The 26,949-nt window shown below is 42.6% G+C and overlaps 1 protein-coding gene across 1 annotated transcript in view; it reads left to right on the top strand.

The window, feature by feature from the left end:
• Window positions 1-25,669, top strand: part of LOC141052686 (cytochrome P450 2A5-like) — a 95,162-nt gene extending 69,493 nt beyond the window's left edge. The window contains exons 6-10 of the mRNA XM_073549940.1: window positions 591-732; window positions 1,540-1,727; window positions 2,324-2,465; window positions 10,431-10,608; window positions 24,958-25,669. Coding sequence (XP_073406041.1) covers window positions 591-732; window positions 1,540-1,727; window positions 2,324-2,465; window positions 10,431-10,608; window positions 24,958-24,970 — 663 coding nt within the window. The 3' untranslated portion in view covers window positions 24,971-25,669. The remainder of the gene's footprint in view (window positions 1-590; window positions 733-1,539; window positions 1,728-2,323; window positions 2,466-10,430; window positions 10,609-24,957) is intronic.
• The last annotated feature ends 1,280 nt before the right edge of the window (window positions 25,670-26,949 follow it).

The following is a 26,949-nucleotide window of genomic DNA, read 5'->3' as shown; positions in this document are numbered from 1 at the left end:
TGTTTTTACTGATACCACTTTATGACAGAAATTGCTTGATTGGTTGTTAACAAATTTCATATCCCTTTTACCTATTTCTCTTTATTTTATTCATTTGTTAACAGTTTTGCTTAAAAGTCCAATACAAATATTGAAAAAAAAAAAACAAATAAAATTACAAGAGAGATAAAATGGTGAAAAGGCTGCAATTCCAGCAACAATTGCAATATTTGAAAAACAAGCAAACTTTTTTTGACAATATGATATTCCAGATCAATATAATACCAAATTGATAAGGATTTTTTGTTATATTTTAATGTTCAGAATGTTTTCTGAGACCAGTAACATTTTTTATTTTCCTGTGGAAGTGCTTGTTTTGTTTTTTCGTGGCATGCTTATAGTGCTTCTGGCTTTTCTTTTTTTTTTTTTTTTTTACACCATTTTGAGGTACATACAATACCTTCTATCTTGGCTGACAGTGTTCTAGAATGGGCAGTGCATGGAGCTGCAATATAATGTCTTGGACTTACCACCATACATATCGTCTGAAATGTTTAATACATTTGTACACACTATAAAACGAATAATAAATCTTACTATTTTCTTCTAAGGAAAAAGGCAATCCAACTACAGAATTTACCTATGACAATCTAATAGTCAATCTGATTCACTTGTTTTTGGCTGCAACAGAGACCACCAGCACCTCGCTGACATATGCTATCATTATCCTACTAAAGTATCCAGACATTACAAGTAAGCAACCAGGCTTTTTATTGGCATCATTATAGTTGTTGCAAAGAGCTCACTTTTGACCAGCTTAAGGGCTTTTTCAGATGAACATATTTTATGTCTCTGTGTTGCAGAGAGAACACGGACCAATGCAGGTGAATGGGGTAGTTCCAATGGTCTGCATGTAAAACATCATCCATATGGCATCCATTTATTACAGGTCCATAGAAAACTGAACTTTGCTTTGTACAGGTGTGCTCACTCCTTTTTAGAAGCAGACTAATGAGCAGATCTAATTTGATGCAGTTGTTAGTTTTGGGGAAGTAAATTTACAGGGTGATTCCATAATTTTTTCCCACAGAATTGAGTGATTCCCTAATTTTTCCCCTATGATTGGTCTAAAAAACTAACCATTACTGACTACCACATTTTTTGTTCTTGATTTCTTTTAGTGTTTCTTAAAGCCAGAAAGTTGCCATTTGAAATGACTTTAGTTTTGTGCCATGTCTGTGATCTGCATTTTTTCTACAAAATTAAACAACTGAATGAACATCCTCCAAGGCCGGTGATTCCATCATTTTTGCCAGGGGTTGTACTCGTTACTCAGGCCGAGCATTACAATTTGCTGACTCGAGGAACGATTACCTAAGCATATTAGTGCTTACTCATCACTAACCACAAGTGATCAGAAATGTGTGATATTAATTCTCCGCAGCTGCCCTTTCATATCAACTGATTTAGTAAAGAAATTACTTCTGTGAATGTATGATTAATAGTTCAGATGTATCTTTAGTAAGATATCATAATATTATTGTTCTTAATACTCCATAGAAAAAATGCAGGAAGAGATTGACCATATCGTTGGAAGTTCACGATGCCCTTCAATAGAAGATCGGATAAAAATGCCATTTACAGATGCAGTGATTCATGAGATCCAGAGATTTACAGATATTGCACCGTTAGGAGTACCCCGAGCAACCAACCAGGATACAGTTCTTAGAGGATACCATATTCCAAAGGTCAGAGGTTACAGAAATCCAAACTGAGGCAGAACTTGTAACATTTTTTTTCTTGGGTCTGATGGTTGGTAAAAAAAGGTTGGTTGCTATCACTTTCAGCCAAATAGCAGCGTTTACTAGATTATGATATAGCATTTTCAGTGGGTTCAGTCCCTGAGTCGTCTATTGCATTGCATAAGTCTTGAGTTTGCACAAGGCTTTGTTCACGTTCAACGTTTGTGCTGCATTTCTTTAGACTAAAACCTGCGCTCTTGCCAATAAAAATGTTTCATTCAAAATGCCCTTTTTCAAGCATTTTTTAAGTGTTTTTGGTGTGTGAATCTCATGTTCGCTTTGTTTACAGTATATGTTTAATAAAATTAGTTTTATTCATCAAAAACACTGTGAATATGCCGTAAAAAATATCGTATCATTTTTTGCAGCATTTTTTTTCACTTTCTCAATGCTTTATACGAGTGAAATAACACGGAAAGAATTTACACTCTGCACCTTTCAAAAACACTGCAAACTTGTCAGTGCTTTTATCAAGGAAAAGATGCTTCATGTTAAGTTTTTTAAGGCTGTGTTAACAGGTATGTTATGTCTTTGTTCGATAGGGTGTGACTGTGTTTCCTATGATAACGTCTGCGTTAAAGGATTCCAAATATTTTACGGATCCGTATATATTTAATCCAGCACATTTCTTAGATGAGCAAGGCAACCTGAAGAAACTGGAAGCTTTTATCCCATTCTCAATAGGTATTGAGCTGAGCTGTGCAGCGTCTGTTTTCAATCTTCTATCTGCATTTTGTCTAAATTCAAGTTCAGAGTTTTTGCAGCCATACGGCTAGGGCCACACAGCATCGTGTCTCATGACAAACACATCTGTGCGAGTGAGTGGCATGTTGCCTATCATGTGCATTGAAGTTTGTGATAAGTTAGTTGCTTATGACCATTGCCAGGAATTTGGAAACATTTGCAACCCCATAGGAAATCATTATATTCAATGTTGCAATGCGTCAGTACTAGAGTTGAGCGACTTTTGGTTTTTTAGGGTCGAGTTTCGTTTCGTGAAACCCGACTTTTCCGAAACACGAAACCCAATGTAAGTCAATGGGGAATAAAAGTCGGCAGTGAGAGGAGGACAGGAAACACACCTACAGTGCCCATTTGAATGCCAAAAGCATCAATTCTTCTTACTTAAGCTTGTCAACCTTAATTAACTTCATAATACAAGTTACGCACTGAAAAATGGGGGTTATTTGGCTAAAGTTGTGGGGGGGTAGGGCTGGCTCCAGGTTTTCATGTGCCCTGGGCGAAAGAGCGCCCCTTTAACACATACCACAACTCATCATGCTCCGATACGGCAGAGAAATAGCGGTATAGTACAATGAAAAATACTTCACTTTTTACATCTCATGACGAGGCCCATCTATTTCTCCATACAGAATCATTGGTCCCATATAATGTTTGAAACAGTATATGATGAACTCCACATAATGCTACAGTATATGTTGGTCCCCATGGATGAAGCTCCACTGTCTTATGGGCCCAAATAATGCTCCATACATAATGGGCCCCATTTCTAATGCGCTAGTGTACAATGGGCCCTGTAAATGCTGCTCCAGTGTCTGATGTCCACCTTTGGAATGTTCCAGTGTATTGTGGGCCCCATCTATCATTCTCCAGAGTATAGTGCTCCCCAAAAATTGCTGTCCCAACATTGAAAACAATCAAATAAGTCTCCTCGCTAGGGAATCCCTGTACTAGTCTGGACTCCTCGTCGTCCCCATCTTCCATCTCACTGCACAGTATTTCAACCTTGCAAGTGCTGTGATCCTGAGCAAGCAGGGGGGGCCCACTCGTTGGCGACGGCACTGGCACAGGGCCCCTGATAGTACGGTGGTGTGTCTGATGGTGGGTGGGCCGAACCTGCACTTTCATCTGCAGCTTCCTCTTTGTCACCGTGTAAGATGGAACTGTATATGGGAAGGGTAACCTGAGTTTCATCAGGGTCAGATTCTGGCTGTGTAGTGTGCGAGGGGAATGTAGTGGTCTGGGTCAATGTACCAGCAGATTCATCGAGCAGTGGCTGGGCATCAGTGCACTTGTGTCGCCCCCAGGAGTACGGTCGCCACAGTGGCATTACCTTCCTCCTAGGGAGAGTGATGTCATGCTTGGGAGCAACGAAGGATCTCTCTAGCAGGTTAACTGATTGGGCGGCGTTATTTCCACGAGTCATGACCCTCCAAACAGCGTTCATGAAGGCAAAGTGTTTGTTTTACGTGGGCAGTATGGTTGCAGAGCTGAACCTTAAAGGAATGTCCAGAAGGGCACCACCAGGAGTGGAGCCTACGGTTAAATTCGACTCCACCTGGGAAACCTCAACCATGCCAGCTACAGAACAGATGCACACATTGCAAGCTTAATTCCGTTAACGAACGAGACTCCGTCATGCCCCGCGGTCCGAGTCCGGCTTACTAGAGGGACACGTGAGGCTCTGGCACATGAGATTGGCCAATAACTGGTGTGTCATGCCCTTACATGTCCGTGGCTGCATGTGCGCTACACTGAAAGGCCAGCGTTTGTCGCTTACAGGTGCAGATAACCCGCTGAACAACGATAGTGATGGGGATCACTGATTACAATTATTACCCGCGAACGATGATTTCCCAGTAAGTGCAGGTCAACCGCAGTTCCGGAATTAGGCCTAACCGTCATTCCTGAAAAAATGAAAAACTTACGTGTGCAAACCACAGGTGCTGCAGCTTCCTTAACAGCTCGCCATCTGTTCTCAGGCCCAGTATGGATTACACGTGATTGCACAAAGGTGAGAAAGGGTACCCTATCCCAGGATAACATGTATGGATAGCGTACACATTCAAAATATATGTCTATACATCAGGAGGCAGGCTCAGACGGTGTTAGGCCCAGTATGGATTGCACGTGATTGCACAAAGGTGAGAAAGGGTACCGTATCCCCGGATAACATGTATGGATAGCGTACACATTCAAAATATATGTCTATACATCAGGAGGCAAGCTCAGGCGGTGTCAGGCACAGTATGGATTTGACGGCCCAGACTACACAGCGGAGGAGCAGGGAGAGGTAAAGATTGCAAATGCTGGGGCCCTGCCCAAGCAAGGGGGGCCCACTCGTGGGCGTCGGTACTGGCACTGGGCCCCTCATAGTACGGCGGTGTGTCTGACGGCGGGTGTGCACCACCACCGCCAGAGACACTTGATTGCACTATGAGGGACCCTGTGCCAGTACCCACGCCCAAGAGTCGGCCTACCCACCTGTCCAGGGCAATGGCACTCGCGCGGTGACGTGCGCTAGGTGGTGACCCCGGCCATGGGGGGGAGGCAGCACAGTTAGGGAGTTTTAGAAAGTGGCATATGTTGATGTTGGACATTCAGCTGATGCAAAAGGCGAAATAGGTCAAGTCCCAGGAAGAGGTGGACCAAAGCAAGCCATTTTTCTGTCACCCTATGTGTCATCAGGGGAAGGTGTGAGAAAATCCTTGGAAACCCATGCATGGTTCATTTTAATGAAGGTTAGATCATCCACATTTTGGGTTGACAGACGGGTCCTTTTTTCTGTCAGGATTGATCCAGCTGCACTGAAGACTCTTTCCGATAGCACACTTGCAGCTGGGCAAGCGAGCTCCTGTAAGGCATATTGTGCCAATTCAGGCCAAGTGTCCAGTTTAGCGGCCCAATAGTCAAAGGGGAATGACCTGTGTGGGAGAACATCGATATGGGAGGAAAAGTAGTTTGTAACCATAGTTGACAACTGCTGTCTCCTGTCACTTTCCATCGATGCAGTATTACCAGTTGTGTGAGCGGTCCGTGAAAAATCAGTCCACAACATTGTCATGAAACCCCTGTCTCCAATGCCACTTCTGCTGTGTGCACCATGAACACCTCTGCCAAGCTGCCCCCGGCCCGTACGGCTCGTGTGAGAACCATCACCGCTGCTGTGTGCTGGGAATGCCTCAAGCAACCGATTTACCAGAGTTGCTTGTTTATTAGCCAATATTAGGTCAAGGTTCTCCTGTGGCATGATGTTTTGTAATTTGCCTTTATAGCGTGGATCCAGGATGCTGGCCAACCAGTAGTCGTCATCGTTCATCATTTTGGCAATGCGGGGGTCCCTTTTTAGGATCTGCAAGGCATAATCTGACATGTGGGCCAATGTTCCCGGTGTCAATGATGCACTGCGAGTGCTGGTTGGAGGAGCACTTTCTGGCAAATCCACATCCCTCCAGTCACGCACAAACCCTGTACCAGACCTTGCCACGCCAACATTTTCACTTGCCCCACGAGATGCATCCTCCTCCCCTAAGTAATCATCCCCATCATCATCCTCCTCCTCCTCTTCTTCCTCCACATCGTCCAGGAGAGGTCCCTGAGCAGACAATGGCTGAATGTCATCAAGGATTCCCTCCTCCTCTTCCTCCTCATCAACATTGGCTGCAGACGCCTGCTCCTTAAGGTGCGTCAAAGTTTGCATGAGCAGATGCATAAGTGGGATGCTCATGCTTAGGATGGCGTCGTCTGCGCTTACCAGCCGTGTGCATTCCTCAAAACACTGAAGGACTTTACAGAGGTCTTTCAGCTTCGACCACTGCACACCTGTCATCTCCATGTCTGCTCTCAAAGTGCCTGGCCGTGTATCCTCCCACAAATGCATTATGGCCTGCCTCTGCTCGCACAGCCGCTCCACCATGTGCAGGGTGGAGTTCCACCTTGTTGCAATGTCGATAATGAGGCGGTGGTTGGGAAGGTGGAGCAATCGCTGCAGCTTCTGCATACGAACGGAGTGTACAGGAGACCGGCGGATGTGCGCGCACAGTCTTCGCACCTTCTGGAGCAGGGCTGTTAACTCCGGATAATTTTTGAGGAAGCACTGCACCACCAGGTTCAAGGTGTGAGCCAAGCAAGGTATGTGGCTGAGTTTTGAAAGGGCTATGGCTGCCACAAAATTACGGCCGTTATCACTAACTACCTTGCCTGCCTCAAGATGTACACTGCCCAGCCATGACTCAGTTTGTCGCTTCAAGTACTCGGCCAGCACCTCGGCGGTGTGTCTGTCGCCCAAACACATCATCTGCAACACAGCCTGCTGACGCTTTCCACTAGCTGCTCGATAGGGGGACACCTCGTGTGCAACAGTAGCAACTGCAGATGGAGTGCTCGTACGACTGCGCTCTGTGGACGAGCTTTCGCTTCTGGAGGAGGAGGAGGAGGGTCGAACGCCTACAGCCAACTGTTTCCTATACCGTGGGCTAGGCAGCACTGTCCCACCACCGCTGTCCCCTGTGGACCCTGCATCCACCACATTAACCCAGTGCGCAGTGATGGACACGTAACGGCCCTGGCCATGCCGACTGGACCATGCATCAGTTGTGAGGTGCACCTTTCCACTCACTGACTGCTTGAGTGCATGGACAATACGGTCTTTTACATGATGGTGGAGGGCTGGGATGGCTTTGCGAGAGAAGAAGTGGCGACTGGGTAGGTCATAGCGTGGTACTGCATAGGCCATGAGTTCGCGGAAAGCTGCGCTTTCCACCAACCGATAGGGCATCATCTCAAACTAGATTAGTTTGGCAATGTGGGCGTTCAAACCCAGTGTACGCGGATGAGAGACTGAGTACTTTCTTGACCTACTCATAGTGTCTGGGAGGGTGAGCTGGACTTGAGAGCTGCATATGGTGGAAGTAGCGGTGGACAGGGCGGACTGAGAGAGGGTTGATGATGGTGATGGAGTTGGTGTTCTTTCTGATGGCCTAGATTCAGTATTTCATTGATATAACAGTGGGATTCCCTGACTGCTGTGGCCTTGCAACGACACCTCAACACTTGCTGCTGTGCTAACCGGTGGGCTTACAGTGGGGGAAACAATGTAGCGTTGTTGACTACCTTCTTTGTGATCAGTTGCACATGTGGCACTTGAGGTTTGGTGTTGTTTCCACGCTTGCAAGTGCATGCTGGTTAAATGACTAAGCATGCAACTGGTATTCAAATTTTTCAGATTTTTCCCTCGGCTAAAGGTCTTTGCGCACTTCTTACAGATAACCTTGGCCTGATCATGAGGATTTTGTTCAAAAAAGTGCCACACTGCACTCTTCCTACTTTGGCAGACATTTTGCGGCCTAGCACGCTGTGATCTTTTGACCGTCTGGACAAGCTGTCCAGCAACTTTTTTGATTTTTGGAACCTGTCTTTGGAGTGCTCCGGGCCTGCCAGATAACAGCTGTTGCGATGTCGATGTCTGCTGTGGATGCTCCTCCTCCTCATCTGAGCTATTGGAAGCAGCACCCTCTTCCCCCAATGGATGCCAATCTGGGTCAACAACTGGGTCATCCATCACCTCCTCTTCAATGTCATGTGCACCTTCCTCTGTGTCACCGTGTATGGTGGTATAGTGTGCGGGAAAGGGCACCTGAGTCTCATCAGGGTCAGAATCTGGCTCTGTACACTGCGAGGACAATGTAGTGCTCTGAGTGAATGTACCAGCAGAATCATCTATCAGCGGCTGCGCATCAGTGCACTCCATGTCAGATTCATCTTGGCCTGGGTAATTCACCATTTCACTTGATAATCCAGGCATGGTATGTGAAAACAGCTCCATGGAGTAATCAGTAGTATGGCCTGCGTCATCCTTCAATCTTGGTTGGGGTGAAGGACACAAGGAAAGGTGTGGTTCATGAACATGAGCCTCCAATGACGACTCAGTGCTTTTATTTTTTACAACTTCAGAAGAGGAGGCGATAGAGCTGGAGGCTGAGTCAGCAATGTAAGACAAAACTTTTTCCTGAAGCTCTGGCTTTAAAAGCGGTGTGCCAACTCCTAGAAAACTAAGCCTTCGAGGCCTTGTGGAGCCAGACGATGACGCAGGCTCAGCACCTCCTGCATTCGGTCCTATTTTGCTTTTGCCACTACCATCAGATCCACCACCAACACCATCATTACCAGCTGCCAACCCCCGCCCAATTCCACGGCCTCTTCCACCAGCCTTCCTCATTTTTGGTACAAATGTAGACAAAATCCAACAAACTATATAGTAATGTAAAACAAGGTACAAGGTGTCTATAGGACAGGGGAGATTTTGAATTTCTGCAGACACTTGTGGACACTGGACACTTTTGGATTGTGTGAGGCCCACTGAATATCAGAGCGCTATGTCACAGACTCGATGGCACAGGTGTGAAGAAAGTGACTACAGGATAAGGGAGATTTTGAATTTCTGCAGACACTAGTGGACACTGGACACTTTTGGATTGTGTGAGGCCCACTGAATATCAGAGCGCTAAGTCACAGGCTCGATGGCACAGGTGTGAAAAAAGTGACTACAGGATAAGGGAGATTTTGAATTTCTGCAGACACTAGTGGACACTGGACACTTTTGGATTGTGTGAGGCCCACTGAATATCAGAGCGCTATGTCACAGGCTCGATGGCACAGGTGTGAAAAAAGTGACTACAGGATAAGGGAGATTTTGAATTTCTGCAGACACTAGTGGACACTGGACACTTTTGGATTGTGTGCGGCCCACTGATGCTGTATGGTGTGAAAAGATGCACGCTCAGTACCTCAGCAGGACAAAAAAAAAAATTGGGATTGCTTTTAAAAAAGCAGTTTGCAGAGCAGTGGGTAAACAGCAATGCAGCTGTCAGGAAGCCTTAGAAGTCAGCCTAACAACCAACACCGCTGATCCACCACAATATAGTCTCCCCTTGCACTGCACACACAGTGACTGGTGTGTTGTACAGGCAAAATCGCTAGCAGCAGAAGCAGTTTTTTTTTCTTCTTCCCTGCCTAACGCTCTCCCTACAGAATCAGCAACCTCTCCCTATGCTAAGATCGGCAGAAGTAAGATGGTGGTCGGCGTGCACGCCCTTTTATAACCCCTGTGACGCCCACCAAAGCAAGCCAATCACTTGCATGCCCTTCTGAAAGATGGTGGTGACCCCTGCCTATGTCATCACGTTGCCCACAGTGTCCGTGGATCCTGATTGGCTGAAAAAGAGCGCAAAACAAACTTTTGAAACGCGACTTTGGCGCGTAAGTCGCCGACCTCGTGGCCGACCTCATCCTAGGGTCGGGTTTCGTTTCATGAAACCCGACTTTGCCAAAATTCGGCGACTTTTGAAATTTTTCGACCCGTTTCGCTCAACTCTAGTCAGTACGCTTTCACTGTTGTGCGATTTTTGTCACTGTGTAGCCCTAGCCTAGTGCCTGAGTCCATGAAACATGCTTTAATTACAGATTCATACAGAATTATAGGAAAATTGAATCAACATACTTTCATGATACTGTACAATACAGACACCGTATGGGACTGCCAAGATTTTGCTTACAGACCTACAGATGTCTCGTATTGGGCTTTGTTTTGGGGATGCAGCTGGATTCGAAAAATGCAAACCTATGTATTCTTTTTACAGGGAAAACCAAAAGCAAGACAAATATCCTGAAATAAAAAAGTAAAAAATAAATTGCAAAAATTGCATGTTAATTATGTTAACTAAATACCCTTATTATTATTACTACTATCATGCAATTTTTGCAATTTATTTTTTACTTTTTTATTTTTAGGATATTTGTTTTGTTTTTGGTTTTCTCTGTGTAAAGGTCATGTGTTCATATGCATTTACATTTTGCATACACATTAATTTACCTTTTCAGCTCAGACCCACTTTCTCATTCTTTTTACAGGGAAGCGTGTTTGTCTTGGTGAAGGACTTGCACGTATGGAAATTTTCTTGTTCCTTACATATCTGCTACAGAAGTTTGATCTCAAATGTGATAAGGACCCTGAAGACATTGATGTTTCCCCTATCCCGAACCATGGCTCTTATGTACCACGACCATGTCAGATCTCTGTGGCTTTACGGTAACCACCATCTAGATGACTGTGAGCAAATTTATCTGTAAAGCGAACCTGTCAGCAGGATTTTGCTAAGTAAGCTACAGGCATTGTCAAATTGGCACCGTTGCACTGATGAAAATGATATCTGGGTTGAAGAAATCAATTTTCAGTTAATGAGGTGCTTCAGGGCAGGACTGCGAGTGGCTCTTTTTTCGTACTCTGGCCTCAATGCCTCATTGTAGCTTATATGGCAGGTCACTTCATGATTCAGAGGATTTTCAAGTAAGTATTATTTCTGTTTTTGGATATTAGGGGGCCCAGTGGAGTGATGTGCAGGTAGATGTCCCCCAAGCTCTCCCGCAATGTGGCCTCTCACATGCTCAACCAGGCCACGCCCCCTAGGAACCAGAGTTTGACAATGAAGTAAGTTTACAAAAGTAGTCTCTTTCATGCAGAGGTTAGGCCCAGTCCACTTTGAGTATATGCATACGGTCAGTGCACATTTGTCGAGTGACGAAAATGTGCACTAACGATAGTGGTGGTGAGACTGGACAAGCCTGACCGTGTAGACCCAAAAGGTGGGATGATCCGTTTTCCCCAAGCAAAACCCAAGTAAAGAAAGGTGGCTTCAGCATCCAGTGATGGCTAACGTTGTATTATCAACGTATCAACCTATAGTCAAGCTTCATAAATTCCCCAGCTTATTCCAGAGGTCAAAACATTGATATTGTTTTTGTATTATATGATGCCAAAATAAAGAAAGTTGACCACCACTGGATGTTGAAGTCACATTTTATTTTGACAGGGTGCACTATCAAGATGGAGGTTGAGGCATACATGGGACCCACTTTTAATTCCTTCACCACCTTGGCATTTTTCATTTTTTTGCTCCCCAGATCCATATCTTTTTATTTTTCCATCAATATGGCTGTGTGAGGGCTTGTTGTTGTTTTTTGCAGGACAAGTTGTACTTTTGAACTACATCATTGATTTTACCATATCGTGTACTGGAAAACAGGACAAAAAATTGAAGTGCTGTAAAATTGCAAAAAAAGTGCAATTCCACAATTGTTTTTTTGGCTTTTTTTTTACCATGTTCACAAAATGCTAAAATTGTCCTGCCACTATGATTCTCCAGGTCATCAAGATGGAGTTAATTTGTGATTGTGTTGTGCTGATGGTCTCCATGGTGACCTCTGACGGCAAGATGGCTGCGGAGTCCTTCAGGGAAGGTGGCTTCTCTGTGCCTACTAAGCAGGAGCTGAATCGCCTACTTCCCTTCCTATCAGATGCTGATCTGATGCTCTGCAGTGCAGAAGCATTGCAGAGTATCAGATCAGCGATCTGTTACTGCACACTGATTTCCCATCCTGGGACAATGTAAAAAGTTTTAAAAGTTGTTAAAAAGTGTAAAAAATTTCAAAAAAATCTCCAAATAAAGAATAAAAAAAGAAAAAAAGATAATTCCTATATATATAATTCTTCGCCTGCTGTTGATTTTTTTCCATTATGCCTCCCAAAGATCGCAGTAAAGCTCTGCTCACATTTATCCTGCGCTCTGTGCTGAGCGCTTACACCGTGGTTTCCATACAAATCTCTGAAACATGTGACTCAGACGGAACCCCCGTCGGAAGATTCCCTAAAATGAGGCAGATGGAGGCACTGTGGATGCCACAGGACCTATGATCCAGCAGTGTCCATCATTTTAGGATTGTATGAAAGTGTGGCTGATGACAGTTTTGTGCACTTCTGCAAAGGACAACGCTGAACAGAGGCCTGACGGAGTCTAGAGTAACTCTGCTGCCTCATTATAGTGAAAGGATCCCTCAGGGGTTTCATCTGAATCATGCCACTCGGAGATTTAGATGGAAACCCGAAAGAAAGTGCTTAGCGTAGAGTAGAGGATAAATGTGATCCCAAACATTATGTAAAATGTTCCCAATAAAAGCTTCAACTCAAGCAAAAAAAAAGGCAAGTCCTCACTTAGGTCTGTCATCTGTTAACAGAAATATAGGGGCTTCCACGTTACTGGTAGCACAAAGGCTCTGGAAAAGAGAAATGGCTCCTCGCCTACTAAAAGAAATTCAGCAAATTCTGCGCTCCCAAATCCAAATGCCCCCCTTCTGAGCCCAAGTGTGCCTAAACCACAGTTAGCACCTATGTCTGGCATTTCTGAAGTGATGAGAGCCCGCCTAATTTCGGGTGCATGCCTCCAGAAGCATGAGTTGGACATAACGTACTTATCACTATAAGGTACTGGTCACTACAATGGCAGTTTGCAATTTTCAGTCAGCAACATCCACTACTGCTTGTTTCTGGAAAACAGTCATGGAGTCAAAATCATTAGTACACCTGTAGATAAATTCCCAAAGGAGTATAATTTCTAATATGGGGTCACTTGAGGTATTCTGCTTTTCTAGCACTTAGTGGTTCTGTATATAGAGTCCACAAACTATTCTAGGAAAATCTCCGCTCCAGGAGACAATAGTTCTCCGTTCCTTTCAAGTCTCATCGTGTAGCTAAGCAGTACTCTACACATATGGGGTATTTCTACATTCAGCAGCAATTGTAGGACACATTTTGGTGCAATTTTTAGCCATTTCCCTCTATGAAAATGTAAAACTTGGGGCTAACACAATCTTTGTGGTAAAAATGTAAATTATTTTTTCTTACACTGCCCAATGGTACAGTGCCTTGCGAAAGTATTCCCCTTTGAAATGGTACAGTGCCTTGCGAAAGTATTCCCCTCTGAAATGTAAAGAGCTGCGGAATATGTAGGCGCTATAGAAATAAAATTTATTATTATTATTTTTATTAAGTATTCGCCTCTCTGGAACTTTTCAACCTTTTCCCACATATCATGCTCCACACATAAGGATAACAAATGTAAATTTTTGGTGAAGAATCAACAACAAGTGGGACACAATTGTGAAGTTGAACAAAATTTATTGATTATTTTAAATTTTTGTGGAAATTCAAAAACTGAAAAGTGGGGCGTGCAATATTATTCGGCCCCTTTAACTTAATTCTTTGTTGCGCCACCTTTTGCTGCGATTACAGCTGCAAGTCGCTTGGGGTATGTCTCTATCAGTTTTGTACATCGAGAGATTGAAATTCTTGCCCATTCTTCCTTGGCAAACAGCTCGAGTATGTGAGGTTTGATGGAGATCGTTTGTGAACAGGAGTTTTCAGCTCTTTCCATAGATTCTCGATTGGATTCATGTCTGGAATTTGACTTGGCCATTCTAAAACCTGGATACGTTTATTTGTGAATCATTCCATTGTAGATTTTGCTTTATGTTTGGGATCATTGACTTGCTGGAAGACAAATCTCCGTCCCATAAAAAGAAAAATGGCAAACAGCACTTGCAGGATCAGGGGGATGCACGCTCACCATCCAGAGACCCAACAGGACCACAAGAATTCCAATAGAATGAAGAGGAGCAGCATCCAATCCAGGTGAGAAATATATAAATTTATTCAGCCATGGTAAAGTGCAACGTTTCAACCACCAAGTGGTCTTTTTCAAGCATACACAATAGTAAAAAGGGCGGTCTTTATATAGGCTCAAAAGGCCAATCAGCAAAATAAAGACGCCCACCAACCAAAGAACAACAGTAATACATATAATTACAAAATACAATAACATACAGTGTATAAAGACATAATAATGTGTATAAAACATCATTTTAAAAAAACAATAATAATCATGACGCAGTGTAAAGAAAAATAAAGCCAATCACTTTCCTATCATAGCCAATCATAAAATGGCATCCTCAGTTGTCCTAGCAACCCTCAACCAATAGGTCACAAACTGACAAAAATCGGCACATAGCCAATCAAAGTGCTTCCTTGGAATCGGCGCCAAATCCAATAACCTATAGTGATTACCAACACATTACCTGATGTTCCCAGCGTTCCCAAATCCCCATCAGCCTAGCCGAAGCGGTACAAAACACCAGAGCCATGACATCAGCAATCGCGACGCAGAAGTCAAAATCCCGCGACACACCATCGCCAAACTCCCGCACATGCGCATCAGCGCACAGAGAACTTCCAGGTGACCGCTAAATCAATAAACCTTGCGATGCCACGCTAGTCAAATGCCACTGTATAAATCAGGTCAATAAAGCAGCGTTATAAATGTAATAACCTAGGGAATCCTATATACCTCAACATAGTTGAATTATAGTTGATTTACAGGGTGATATCCAAACGGTCACCTGACTAATCACATAACTCAAATATTATTGATCATCAATCACATAATAATGTAAATGTATCCCATAATATAAACGGGACCTAAAATGAAAAACACTGCAATGTAACCCAATACACTTTTGACATCCAACAACTTTATTGTCATATTCACAAAAAAAAGAAGAGAAGGGGAGGGGGGAAAAAAAGAGGGGAAGGGCAAGAGGGCATGGGGATTATCAATGTAATTTTACATAAATAGACCAACAAGTCTTCAGGGAAATTCAATCCCCATGTCCTCAAGTCATTACACTGCATCATTCCTGCAAAAACACAGAAAAAATATAATTAAAATCAATCAACACTGTTGAAAAACAAAGGATGACGTGTCAAGACTCGTGTGGACTACTTAGTACAAATCTGTAGATTGTAATCAATATTCAAACCCTTCGGTTGAAGGGTGCCCAAGATCGAAATCCATCTCAGCTCTTTCCTTTTCAATAATGTAATCCTGTCACCACCCCGCCTTAGCAATGGGACCCCATCTATCACCCTAAATCTTAATTGATTCACGGAATGTCTACAATCAACAAAATGCTTCGGTATTGGAAGTTCCAAAAGTTGTGTTCTAATGGTACTCTTGTGTTTACTGATACGTGCCCTAATTTCCATGGTAGTTTCCCCTACATATATTAACCCACATGGACAAACAATCATGTAGACAACAAAACTGGAGGAACACGTGAATCTTTCCTTAATCAAGAATTTTTTTTCCAGTAAGTGGATGAAAAAAACAATCCCCTTTGGTCATATTCCCACAGCAAGCACATCCAAGGCATGGAAAATTACCCATAGTCAAAGGGCCCAATGTCAATTGTCGCAACATTTTACTAGATCCCACATCAGCCTTAACCAATTTATCACGTAAATTACGTCCACATCGATAGGATGAAATAGGTCTAATAGTAAACTCAGGGATTTCAGGTAATCCCCTACGCAATACATCCCAATGTTTATTTAAAATCCCATTGATCTTATCACTAACAGGACAAAAGTGGATACAAATGGAACCCGTTTAACGGGTAACCTGTCGCGTTTCCGAGAAATGTCATCAACTGTCAAATTCATGGCCCTATCCTTAAAGTTTTTAACCTGCCTTCCTGGATACCCCCTGTTGGTAAATTTTTCACACATTTCATCAAGTCTATCATTTATCCTGTTTTCATCCTTGACTATTCTATGTACTCGTAGCATCTGACTCCAAGGCAAAGACTCTACCATCTTCCTTGGATGATTACTGCTAAAAAGCAAAAGGCTGTTCCTATCCGTTTCTTTCACATATAGGTCTGTACATAATACATTCCCTTCCTTATATACCAATGTGTCCAAAAATTGGACTTGAGTAGAAGATTGTGTCAAAGTAAACTTCAATTCTGGATAAACGTCATTCAACTCGATATGGAAATTGCATAGATCCTCAAAACTCCCATCCCATATACAAAAGACATCGTCGATGTAGCGCCACCAGGCCCGAACGTGACCCCAAAAGATGGACTTGTACACAAAACGATCCTAAAATACCGCCATGTAGATGTTTGCATAAGTCGGGGCCACATTGGACCCCATGGCGGTACCCCTAATCTGCAGGTAAAAATCATCCCCAAAAAGAAAATAATTCTTCCTGAGGATGAAACCTAACAGAGTGAGAATCATCTGTGCACACTCAGGGGCCACGTCAGAGCCTGATAACACCACATCGACAGCCTCCAACCCTTTATAATGCTGGATTGATGTGTACAATGAGGTTACATCAAGCGAGACTAATAATGTATCAGAATCAACCTCCACATCCTTAATTTTATTCAAAAAATCATTGGTATCCATAATATAAGATCGTGCTGATGTAGCAAACTGTCGCAAGACTTTATCCAAAAAAATAGCCACTTTATTAAAAAGTGAACCTCTCCCGGATACAATTGGGCGTCCGGGAGGGTTGTAGAGATCCTTGTGGATCTTTGGCAAAGTGTATAGAATTGGTGTTATCGGAGTATCTACAATCAAAAAATCATGTAGCTTCTGGTCAATCAATCCATCAGCATAACCACCATCAACCAGAGAATGCAACTCACCGAGAAACCGAGAGGTGGGATTACAAGTCAATTTGAGGTAAACATCCCCATCTGACAACTGTTGTAAAATCTCAGCCTTATATTTATTAGTATCCATCACAACCACCGCTCCACCTTTGTCAGCATTTTTGATTGTAATAGCCGTATTATCCGATAACCTCTGTAGAGCCTGTTTCTCAGCTAAACTGAGGTTATGTTTACCAAAATGACGAGTATTTTTTCTCAACTGTGCAACATCCCTTTCAACCAACTGGACATATGATTCAACAAAATTATTCTTAGCAGGTGGTTGAAAATTACTCTTAGAGTGCAATCCAACACCCTGCAAAGTAAACTGCGCGGAATCACCAACAGATGAGGAATCAGATAGCACCTGTTTCCCTGCAAAAAAAGAGGTTAATCGAAGTCTCCTAAAGAACGAAAAAAGGTCACATTCAATCTCAAACCAATCGGGAGAATTCATAGGACAAAATGACAATCCCTTCGATAAAATGTCATAATCAGCTTTAGATAACTCACACGAGGAGATATTGACCACCAAATTATCATGCTTCACAGGCCTTTCCGTCTCCCCTCCATATTGCGAGTCCTCATTGAGGGATTGTAACTCTTCCCCTGCTTCTGCAAATCTCTTCTTGCGCCCATGTTTCCTTCCACCTCGCCGGATCCTTCTTTTACCTTTGTTGTGTCGGTTTTGTCCTTCCCTAAAAAAACAAAGGAAGAGGAGGAAGCACCCATATTTGTATCATCCGTAGAATCCGACTCAGCTGTAGTGAAACCGAAATCCCGATGTTGTCTTTCTTGTGGTTTTCTACGTTTACGCATCTGTGTTGGTCTCTCCCTTTTCTTGAAAGAAAAAGACCCTGTATTCATATGCCATGAAAAAATACGTCCAGATTTATAGTCCTCAGCATCACGGAACCACTTCGTTCTCTTAGTCTTTTCAATGTCAGCAAGATATTTTAATAATTTCTCATCCAACTGAGTCTTGTCAGTATCCATCTCCAAGTGCATGATATTGACCACCAAATTATCTCCTCGTGTGAGTTATCTAAAGCTGATTATGACATTTTATCGAAGGGATTGTCATTTTGTCCTATGAATTCTCCCGATTGGTTTGAGACTGAATGTGACCTTTTTTCGTTCTTTAGGAGACTTCGATTAACCTCTTTTTTTGCAGGGAAACAGGTGCTATCTGATTCCTCATCTGTTGGTGATTCCACGCAGTTTACTTTGCAGGGTGTTGGATTGCACTCTAAGAGTAATTTTCAACCACCTGCTAAGAATAATTTTGTTGAATCATATGTCCAGTTGGTTGAAAGGGATGTTGCACAGTTGAGAAAAAATACTCGTCATTTTGGTAAACATAACCTCAGTTTAGCTGAGAAACAGGCTCTACAGAGGTTATCGGATAATACGGCTATTACAATCAAAAATGCTGACAAAGGTGGAGCGGTGGTTGTGATGGATACTAATAAATATAAGGCTGAGATTTTACAACAGTTGTCAGATGGGGATGTTTACCTCAAATTGACTTGTGATCCCACCTCTCGGTTTCTCGGTGAGTTGCATTCTCTGGTTGATGGTGGTTATGCTGATGGATTGATTGACCAGAAGCTACATGATTTTTTGATTGTAGATACTCCGATAACACCAATTCTATACACTTTGCCAAAGATCCACAAGGATCTCTACAACCCTCCCGGACGCCCAATTGTATCCGGGAGAGGTTCACTTTTTAATAAAGTGGCTATTTTTTTGGATAAAGTCTTGCGACAGTTTGCTACATCAGCACGATCTTATATTATGGATACCAATGATTTTTTTAATAAAATTAAGGATGTGGAGGTTGATTCTGATACATTATTAGTCTCGTTTGATGTAACCTCATTGTACACATCAATCCAGCATGATAAAGGGTTGGAGGCTGTCGATGTGGTGTTATCAGGCTCTGATGTGGCCCCTGAGTGTGCACAGATGATTCTCACTCTGTTAGGTTTCATCCTCAGGAAGAATTATTTTCTTTTTGGGGATGATTTTTACCTGCAGATTAGGGGTACCGCCATGGAGTCCAATGTGGCCCCGACTTATGCAAACATCTACATGGCGGTATTTGAGGATCGTTTTGTGTACAAGTCCATCTTTTGGGGTCACGTTCGGGCCTGGTGGCACTACATCGACGATGTCTTTTGTATATGGGATGGGAGTTTTGAGGATCTATGCAATTTCCATATCGAGTTGAATGACGTTTATCCAGAATTGAAGTTTACTTTGACACAATCTTCTACTCAAGTCCAATTTTTGGACACATTGGTATATAAGGAAGGGAATGTATTATGTACAGACCTATATGTGAAAGAAACGGATAGGAACAGCCTTTTGCTTTTTAGCAGTAATCATCCAAGGAAGATGGTAGAGTCTTTGCCTTGGAGTCAGATGCTACGAGTACGTAGAATAGTCAAGGATGAAAACAGGATAAATGATAGACTTGATGAAATGTGTGAAAAATTTACCAACAGGGGGTATCCAGGAAGGCAGGTTAAAAACTTTAAGGATAGGGCCATGAATTTGACAGTTGATGACATTTCTCGGAAACGCGACAGGTTACCCGTTAAACGGGTTCCATTTGTATCCACTTTTTGTCCTGTTAGTGATAAGATCAATGGGATTTTAAATAAACATTGGGATGTATTGCGTAGGGGATTACCTGACATCCCTGAGTTTACTATTAGACCTATTTCATCCTATCGACGTGGACGTAATTTACGTGATAAATTGGTTAAGGCTGATGTGGGATCTAGTAAAATGTTGCGACAATTGACATTGGGCCCTTTGACTGTGGGTAATTTTCCATGCCTTGGATGTGCTTGCTGTGGGAATATGATCAAAGGGGATTGTTTTTTTCATCCACTTACTGGAAAAAAATTCTTGATTAAGGAAAGATTCACGTGTTCCTCCAGTTTTGTTGTCTACATGATTGTTTGTCCATGTGGGTTAATATATGTAGGGGAAACTACCATGGAAATTAGGGCACGTATCAGTAAACACAAGAGTACCATTAGAACACAACTTTTGGAACTTCCAATACCGAAGCATTTTGTTGATTGTAGACATTCCGTGAATCAATTAAGATTTAGGGTGATAGATGGGGTCCCATTGTTAAGGCGGGGTGGTGACAGGATTACATTATTGAAAAGGAAAGAGCTGAGATGGATTTCGATCTTGGGCACCCTTCAACCGAAGGGTTTGAATATTGATTACAATCTACAGATTTGTACTAAGTAGTCCACACGAGTCTTGACACGTCATCCTTTGTTTTTCAACAGTGTTGATTGATTTTAATTATATTTTTTCTGTGTTTTTGCAGGAATGATGCAGTGTAATGACTTGAGGACATGGGGATTGAATTTCCCTGAAGACTTGTTGGTCTATTTATGTAAAATTACAATGATAATCCCCATGTCCTCTTGCCCTTCCCCTCTTTTTTTCCCCCCTCCCCTTCTCTTCTTTTTTTTGTGAATATGACAATAAAGTTGTTGGATGTCAAAAGTGTATTGGGTTGCATTGCAGTGTTTTTCATTTTAGGTCCCGTTTATATTATGGGATACATTTACATTATTATGTGATTGATGATCAATAATATTTGAGTTATGTGATTGGTCAGGTGACCGTTTGGATATCACCCTGTAAATCAACTATAATTCAACTATGTTGAGGTATATAGGATTCCCTAGGTTATTACATTTATAACGCTGCTTTATTGACCTGATTTATACAGTGGCATGTGACATGTAACGGTACTAGCCATGTGACCGCCCTCTGGATTGTGTTACATTTGCTGTGCGCCTCTGCGCAGGCGCTGTAAATTTAGTTGACATTGTGGTCACTATAGTATTCTTAATGCGCGATTGCGCAGGCGCGAGATTTGACTAGCGTGGCATCGCAAGGTTTATTGATTTAGCGGTCACCTGGAAGTTCTCTGTGCGCTGATGCGCATGTGCGGGAGTTTGGCGATGGTGTGTCGCGGGATTTTGACTTCTGCGTCGCGATTGCTGATGTCATGGCTCTGGTGTTTTGTACCGCTTCGGCTAGGCTGATGGGGATTTGGGAACGCTGGGAACATCAGGTAATGTGTTGGTAATCACTATAGGTTATTGGATTTGGCGCCGATTCCAAGGAAGCACTTTGATTGGCTATGTGCCGATTTTTGTCAGTTTGTGACCTATTGGTTGAGGGTTGCTAGGACAACTGAGGATGCCATTTTATGATTGGCTATGATAGGAAAGTGATTGGCTTTATTTTTCATTACACTGCGTCATGATTATTATTGTTTTTTTAAAATGATGTTTTATACACATTATTATGTCTTTATACACTGTATGTTATTGTATTTTGTAATTATATGTATTACTGTTGTTCTTTGGTTGGTGGGCGTCTTTATTTTGCTGATTGGCCTTTTGAGCCTATATAAAGACCGCCCTTTTTACTATTGTGTATGCTTGAAAAAGACCACTTGGTGGTTGAAACGTTGCACTTTACCATGGCTGAATAAATTTATATATTTCTCACCTGGATTGGATGCTGCTCCTCTTCATTCTATTGAAATCTCCGTCCCAGTCTCTGGTCTTTTGCAGACTCCAACAGGTTTTCTTCAAGAATGGACCTGTATTTGGCTTCATCCATCTTCCCATCAATTTTAACCATCTTCCCTGTCCCTGCTGAAGAAAAGCAGGCACAAACCATGATGCTGTGCTGCCACCACCATGTTTGACAGTGGGGATGGTGTGTTCAGGGTGATGAGCTATGTTACCTTTACACCAAACATGTCGACATGTCGTTTGGCATTGTTGCCAAAAAGTTCGATTTTGGTTTCATCTGACCAGAGCACCTTCTTCCACATGTTTGGTGTGTCTCCAAGGTGGCTTGTTGCAAACTTTAAACAACACTTTTTATGGATGCCTTTGAGAAATGGCTTTCTTCTTGCCACTCTTCCATAAAGGCCAGATTTGTGCAGTGTACGACTGATTATTGTCCTATGGACAGACTGTCCCATCTCAGCTGTAGATCTCTGCAGTTCATCCAGAGTGATCACTAGCCTCTTGACTGCATCTCTGATCAGTATTCTCCTTGTTTGAGATGAAAGTTTAGAGGGACGGCCGGGTCTTGGTAGATTTGCAGTGGTATGATACTCCTTCAATTTCAATATGATGGCTTGCACATTGCTCCTTGGGATGTTTAAAGTTTTGGAAATCATTTTGTATCCAAGTCCGGCTTTAGGGTGAGTGCACACGCTGCGGATGCACCTGCGGATTTTTCGGCGCGGATTTGCAGGTAAAGTGACCTGCGGTTTTCCTGCGGATTTGCCAGCGGTTTTCCCCTGCGGATTGACACCTGGCAAAAGAACAGGTGGCAAACCACTGCGGAATCCGCAGAAAGAATTGACATGCTGCGGATTTAAAACCACAGCAAATCCACACGGAAAAATCCGCAGCATGTGCACTGCGGATTTGAAATCCCATTGGCTATCATTGTACTGTACAATGTCTGCGGAACTGCTGCGGATTCGCAGGGCCAAACTTGCTGTGGATCTGCAGCAGAATCCGCAGCATGTGCACATACCCTTAAGCTTCTCCACAACAGTGGTGTTGTGTTGTGTTGTGTTCCTTGGTCTTCATGATGCTCTCTGTGCTTCAAACAGAACCCTGAGACTATCACAGAGCAGGTGCATGTATACGGAGACTTGATTACACACAGGTGGATTATATTTATCATCATTAGTCATTTAGGACAACATTAAATCATTCAGAGATCCACAATGAACTTCTGGACTGAAAGTAAAGGGTCCGAATAATATTGCACGCTCCACTTTTCAGTTTTTGAATTTCCACAAAAATGTAAAATAACCAATAAATTTCGTTAAAGTTCACAATTGTGTTCCACTTGTTGCTGATTCTTCACCAAAAATTTACATTTGGTATCTTTATGTTTGAAGCATGATATGTGGGAAAAGGTTGAAAAATTCCAGGGAGCTGAATACTTTCGCAAGGCACTGTATAAAATTCTATGACACACACCCTTGGTGTCAATATGATCACTGCACACTTGGGATAACATAAGGAGGGTAATGCAGTTCTGACACCTCAGAGGCTCTGCCAATGTGACATGGCACTCTCAAACCAGTGCAGAAAAATCTGCACTGTAATATGGCACTACTTCCCTTCTGAGCTTTTTACTATGCCTCAAAAGTAGTTTTAACAACATATGGATATCGGTATACGCAGGAGAAATTGCACAACAAATTTTTGGGTACATTTTCTCCTGTTACCCTTGTGAAAATACAAAATTTGGAGCTAAAAAACACTTTTGTGGGAAAAATGTGATTTTTTTTTTTGTTATTTTTACGGCTCAACGTTATAAACTTTTCTGAAGCACTTGGGGGATCAAGGTGCTCACTACACATCTAGATAAGGTCCCAAAGGGGTCTAGTTTCCAAAATGGTGTCACTTGTTTGGCTCTCCAAATGCGACATGGTGTCTGCTAATTATTCCAGAAAATTTTACATTCAAAAAGTAAAATGGCGCTCCTTCCCTTCCGAGCGCCCAAACAGTGGTTTTGCCCTCCCATGGGGGGTATTGGCATGCTCAGGAGAAATTGCACAACAAATTGTATGGTCCATTTTCTCCTGTTATCCTTGTAAAAGTAAAAAACTTGGGTCTAAAGGAACATTTTTAGGAAAAAAATGTATGTTCACTTTTTCCCTCCACATTCGATTAATTTCTGTAAAGAGTTAATATACTTCTCGAATGTGGTTTTGCGCACCTTGAGGGGTGAAGCTTTTCAAACGTTAGGTGGTCCCTAAATAAATGGTTTTGTTCATTTTGTTGTAAAAATGAGAAATCGCCTGTCAACTTTTTAACCCTTACAACTTCCCAACAAAAAAATATATGTTTCAAAAATTGTGCTGCTGTAAAGTAGACATGTGAGAAATATTAATAAATTTTTTTGTGACATGACTTTCTGACTTAAGGGCATGTAAATTAAAAGTTTGAAAAATGCTAAATTTTCAAAATTTTTGCCAAATTTCCGATTTTTTTTTTTTTACAAATAAACGTAAGTCATATCAAATAAATTTTGACACTACCTTGAAGTTCAATAAGTCATGAAAAAACATTCTCAGAATAAATGGGATCTATTGAAGCGTTCCAGAGTTATGACCTCATAAAGTGACAGTGGTCAGAATTGATAAAATTGGCCTGGTCAGGAAGATGAAAACAGGTTTTGAGGTGAAAGCTGCCCTCTGAAAAGCTATAGTGAATAAACATTGAAAATATGAAATTGGAATTGCATTATTACTGTAGAAAATACGTTAAAAAACGAATTTTCTACAGCAGTAATGCAATTCCATATAGTCAATGTATACATACTATAGCATTTCAGAGTGTAGCTTTAATTTGCATGTTACATACAGAGGGGCTCTCTTAGCTTGCACCTGTTCACATTTGTCTTTCTGCTTGGAAGTGACAGTCAGTCTTTTGATATTTGAGCTTTTCTAAACAGTTACAAGTGTAGAGCGTAGAGAAGAGCGACTTTGCCTTTTTAGGGTTGAGTCGGGTTTCATGAAATCTGACTTTCTCAAAAGTCGAGTTGAACGAAATCGGCCAACTATCGGGAAAAGTCAGAGGTCCGACTGAAACACAAAACCCAATGCATGTCAATGGGGAAGCAAAGTCGGCAGGGAGTGGAGGATACCTACATGCCGGACCGCTTTTTTAAAGTGCGCAAAATCTCTCTCTCTCTCCAGACGCTGCACATGTCATCTCGTTGCCCACAGTGTACGTCCTTGCTCATTGGCTGAAAAAAATGTCACGTGCAAGCATTCTCTGAAATCCGACTTTGGCGCTCAGGTCGCCGACCACATGGCCGACCACACGCTATGGTCGGGTTTCGCTCGGCGAAACCCGACTTTGGCGAAAGTCAGCGACTTTTGACTCTGACCGACCTGTTTCGCTCAAATCTACAATTAACCTTTTGTTTCATTTATTGACAGCAATATTTTTTAACCAAGCGACTAAGGGAAAATCATGTCGATCTTGATTCATCGAAGTTATGTGGCCTGGACTGGTGTTCCTGTTCTCACTGTATCATTATGTTCACTAACTTGAAGAACATCTACTGTAGGAAGGTCTCTAATGTGGAAGCGTATAGTCTTTATTTCTCATGCATCACTGAGCATGAATTTTTAAGTTTTGTCAGCATCAAGAAACTGTACAAATAGCACTGAATGCATATCAACAAGTTCCAAGAGTTGGGCGTACAAGATAACAATGAGAACAAGAGGCTCCGCAAAATGCCTTACAGGTCTTTTACATCATGGATTCACGGCGCAATGGGGAGCGATAACAGAAAACTATTCGCAGCTTGTGAACATGCAAGAAAAATTTCGGACATCAGGCTACTCAGCGCTTATTGAGATCCTATACCTCAATCTTGTATAACATCAGCATTTCAACACTCACCAAATCCTTTTCTTAAAAGTCCTTTACTCTATCAAGTGGGAAATTACTGCGTTGCTCAGGGGGCATGTGCAGGAGGGAGAGGACGATGGCCATTTCGCATCTACAAGACACTTCTATGGGTTGTGTTCTTTCTAAAGTTCATACATCTTTTCCAGGTGAGAACAGTAAATACATGGGTTACACACCATGTAATGACTATAAGCCAAATGCATGATTTGTGAATAAACTTTTTATTCAGTGTTATTTTGTTTTCCTAATCTATAAAATTCTTATCTAAATATTGTATACATGCCACTAAACAATTGTCTTAATTGATAAAGAATAGTGATGACTGAACATGGTCAGATAACATCTTATCCAAGCATCTGGGAGTGCTCATATATTATGTTCGAGTCCCTGTAGAAGTTCGCTAATCTATAATAAAGAATGATGCGGCAGATGATGTACAAATTCATTATAAACTTAACCCCTTTCTGCCATGAGACGTACTATCCCATCCATGTGCCCTGGGACTTAATTCCCAGGGACGGGATAGTACGTCATAGCGATCAGCAGCGCCCACGTGGTGAACGCCGCTGATCGCGGCCGGGCGTCAGCTGATTATCACAGCTGACACCCAGCACAATGTGTCAGGGGCATCGGCAGGGAGGGGTGTTGTGAGTTCATTTTCCCCTTCGTCACTGAGGTCTGATGAACTCCCTATTCTGGTAAAGGAAGGTAATGAGTCTGATTATCAGGCACCTGAGCCGAATGAGGATGACTGGCTGAGTGGAGTCACTGACTGGATATAAGGCTGCCGACACCCTTCTGCCCTGCGGGTGATTTCTCTGTGGACTTCTAGGACACCAGTCTGATTCCTGCTTCCCTAAAGCTAAGTTTTCTGCTTTGCCTGTTTGCATTTATGTTTAGTTTTTGTTTTCCTTGCTTTTCTGGATTCTGCCATTCCCTGCTGGGATGAGCTGAATCTCCTTTTGCCGGTTGCTCTGTCTTCAGAATATTCCTGAGTACTGACATAGCTTTTTTTGAAGCCTAGCGTCTTCAGGGCCTTTTTCACTGTCAGTCTGTTGGCTCTTATTTACATAGGGTTTTTCACGGATTGCAGACAGCAGCCTTCCTGTCCTTTCCTATCTAGGTAGTTTGGGCCCCGTCTTTGCTCAGTCTATCTTTCTGTCTGTGTTAGTGTTTTCATCTTGCTTCACCGTCATTATATGTTGGGGGCTGCCTATTGCTTTGGGGTCTGCTCTGGGGCAGTTTAGATTTCCCCTTTCTTGCTTTAGGCCTATTTAATTCTCCGGCTGTGATCGAGGGGTCTAGGGCATCGTAGGAACCCCCCACGGCTACTGTTAGTTGTTGTGATAGGATCAGGGGTCTGCAATCCGATAGCTGCCAACCTCTCTGGTTTTCTGGACTTAGCTAGCATTTCTGTTTTTGCCTCCTACGGTGACTCAATCATAACAGAGGGGGCTCCCTCCGTGCTTCCCTGAGCCCCCCACGGCAGCGTAATGTGCAGCGCTGCTGTGGGG

This window comes from Dendrobates tinctorius, unplaced genomic scaffold (genome assembly GCF_039654945.1).
Source record: "Dendrobates tinctorius isolate UK_male_01 unplaced genomic scaffold, ASM3965494v1 ptg000162l, whole genome shotgun sequence".
NCBI classification, from domain to species: Eukaryota; Metazoa; Chordata; class Amphibia; order Anura; family Dendrobatidae; genus Dendrobates; species Dendrobates tinctorius.
Note: the sequence above shows the minus strand (reverse complement) of the source record. Positions and strands in the feature narration are given on the sequence as shown.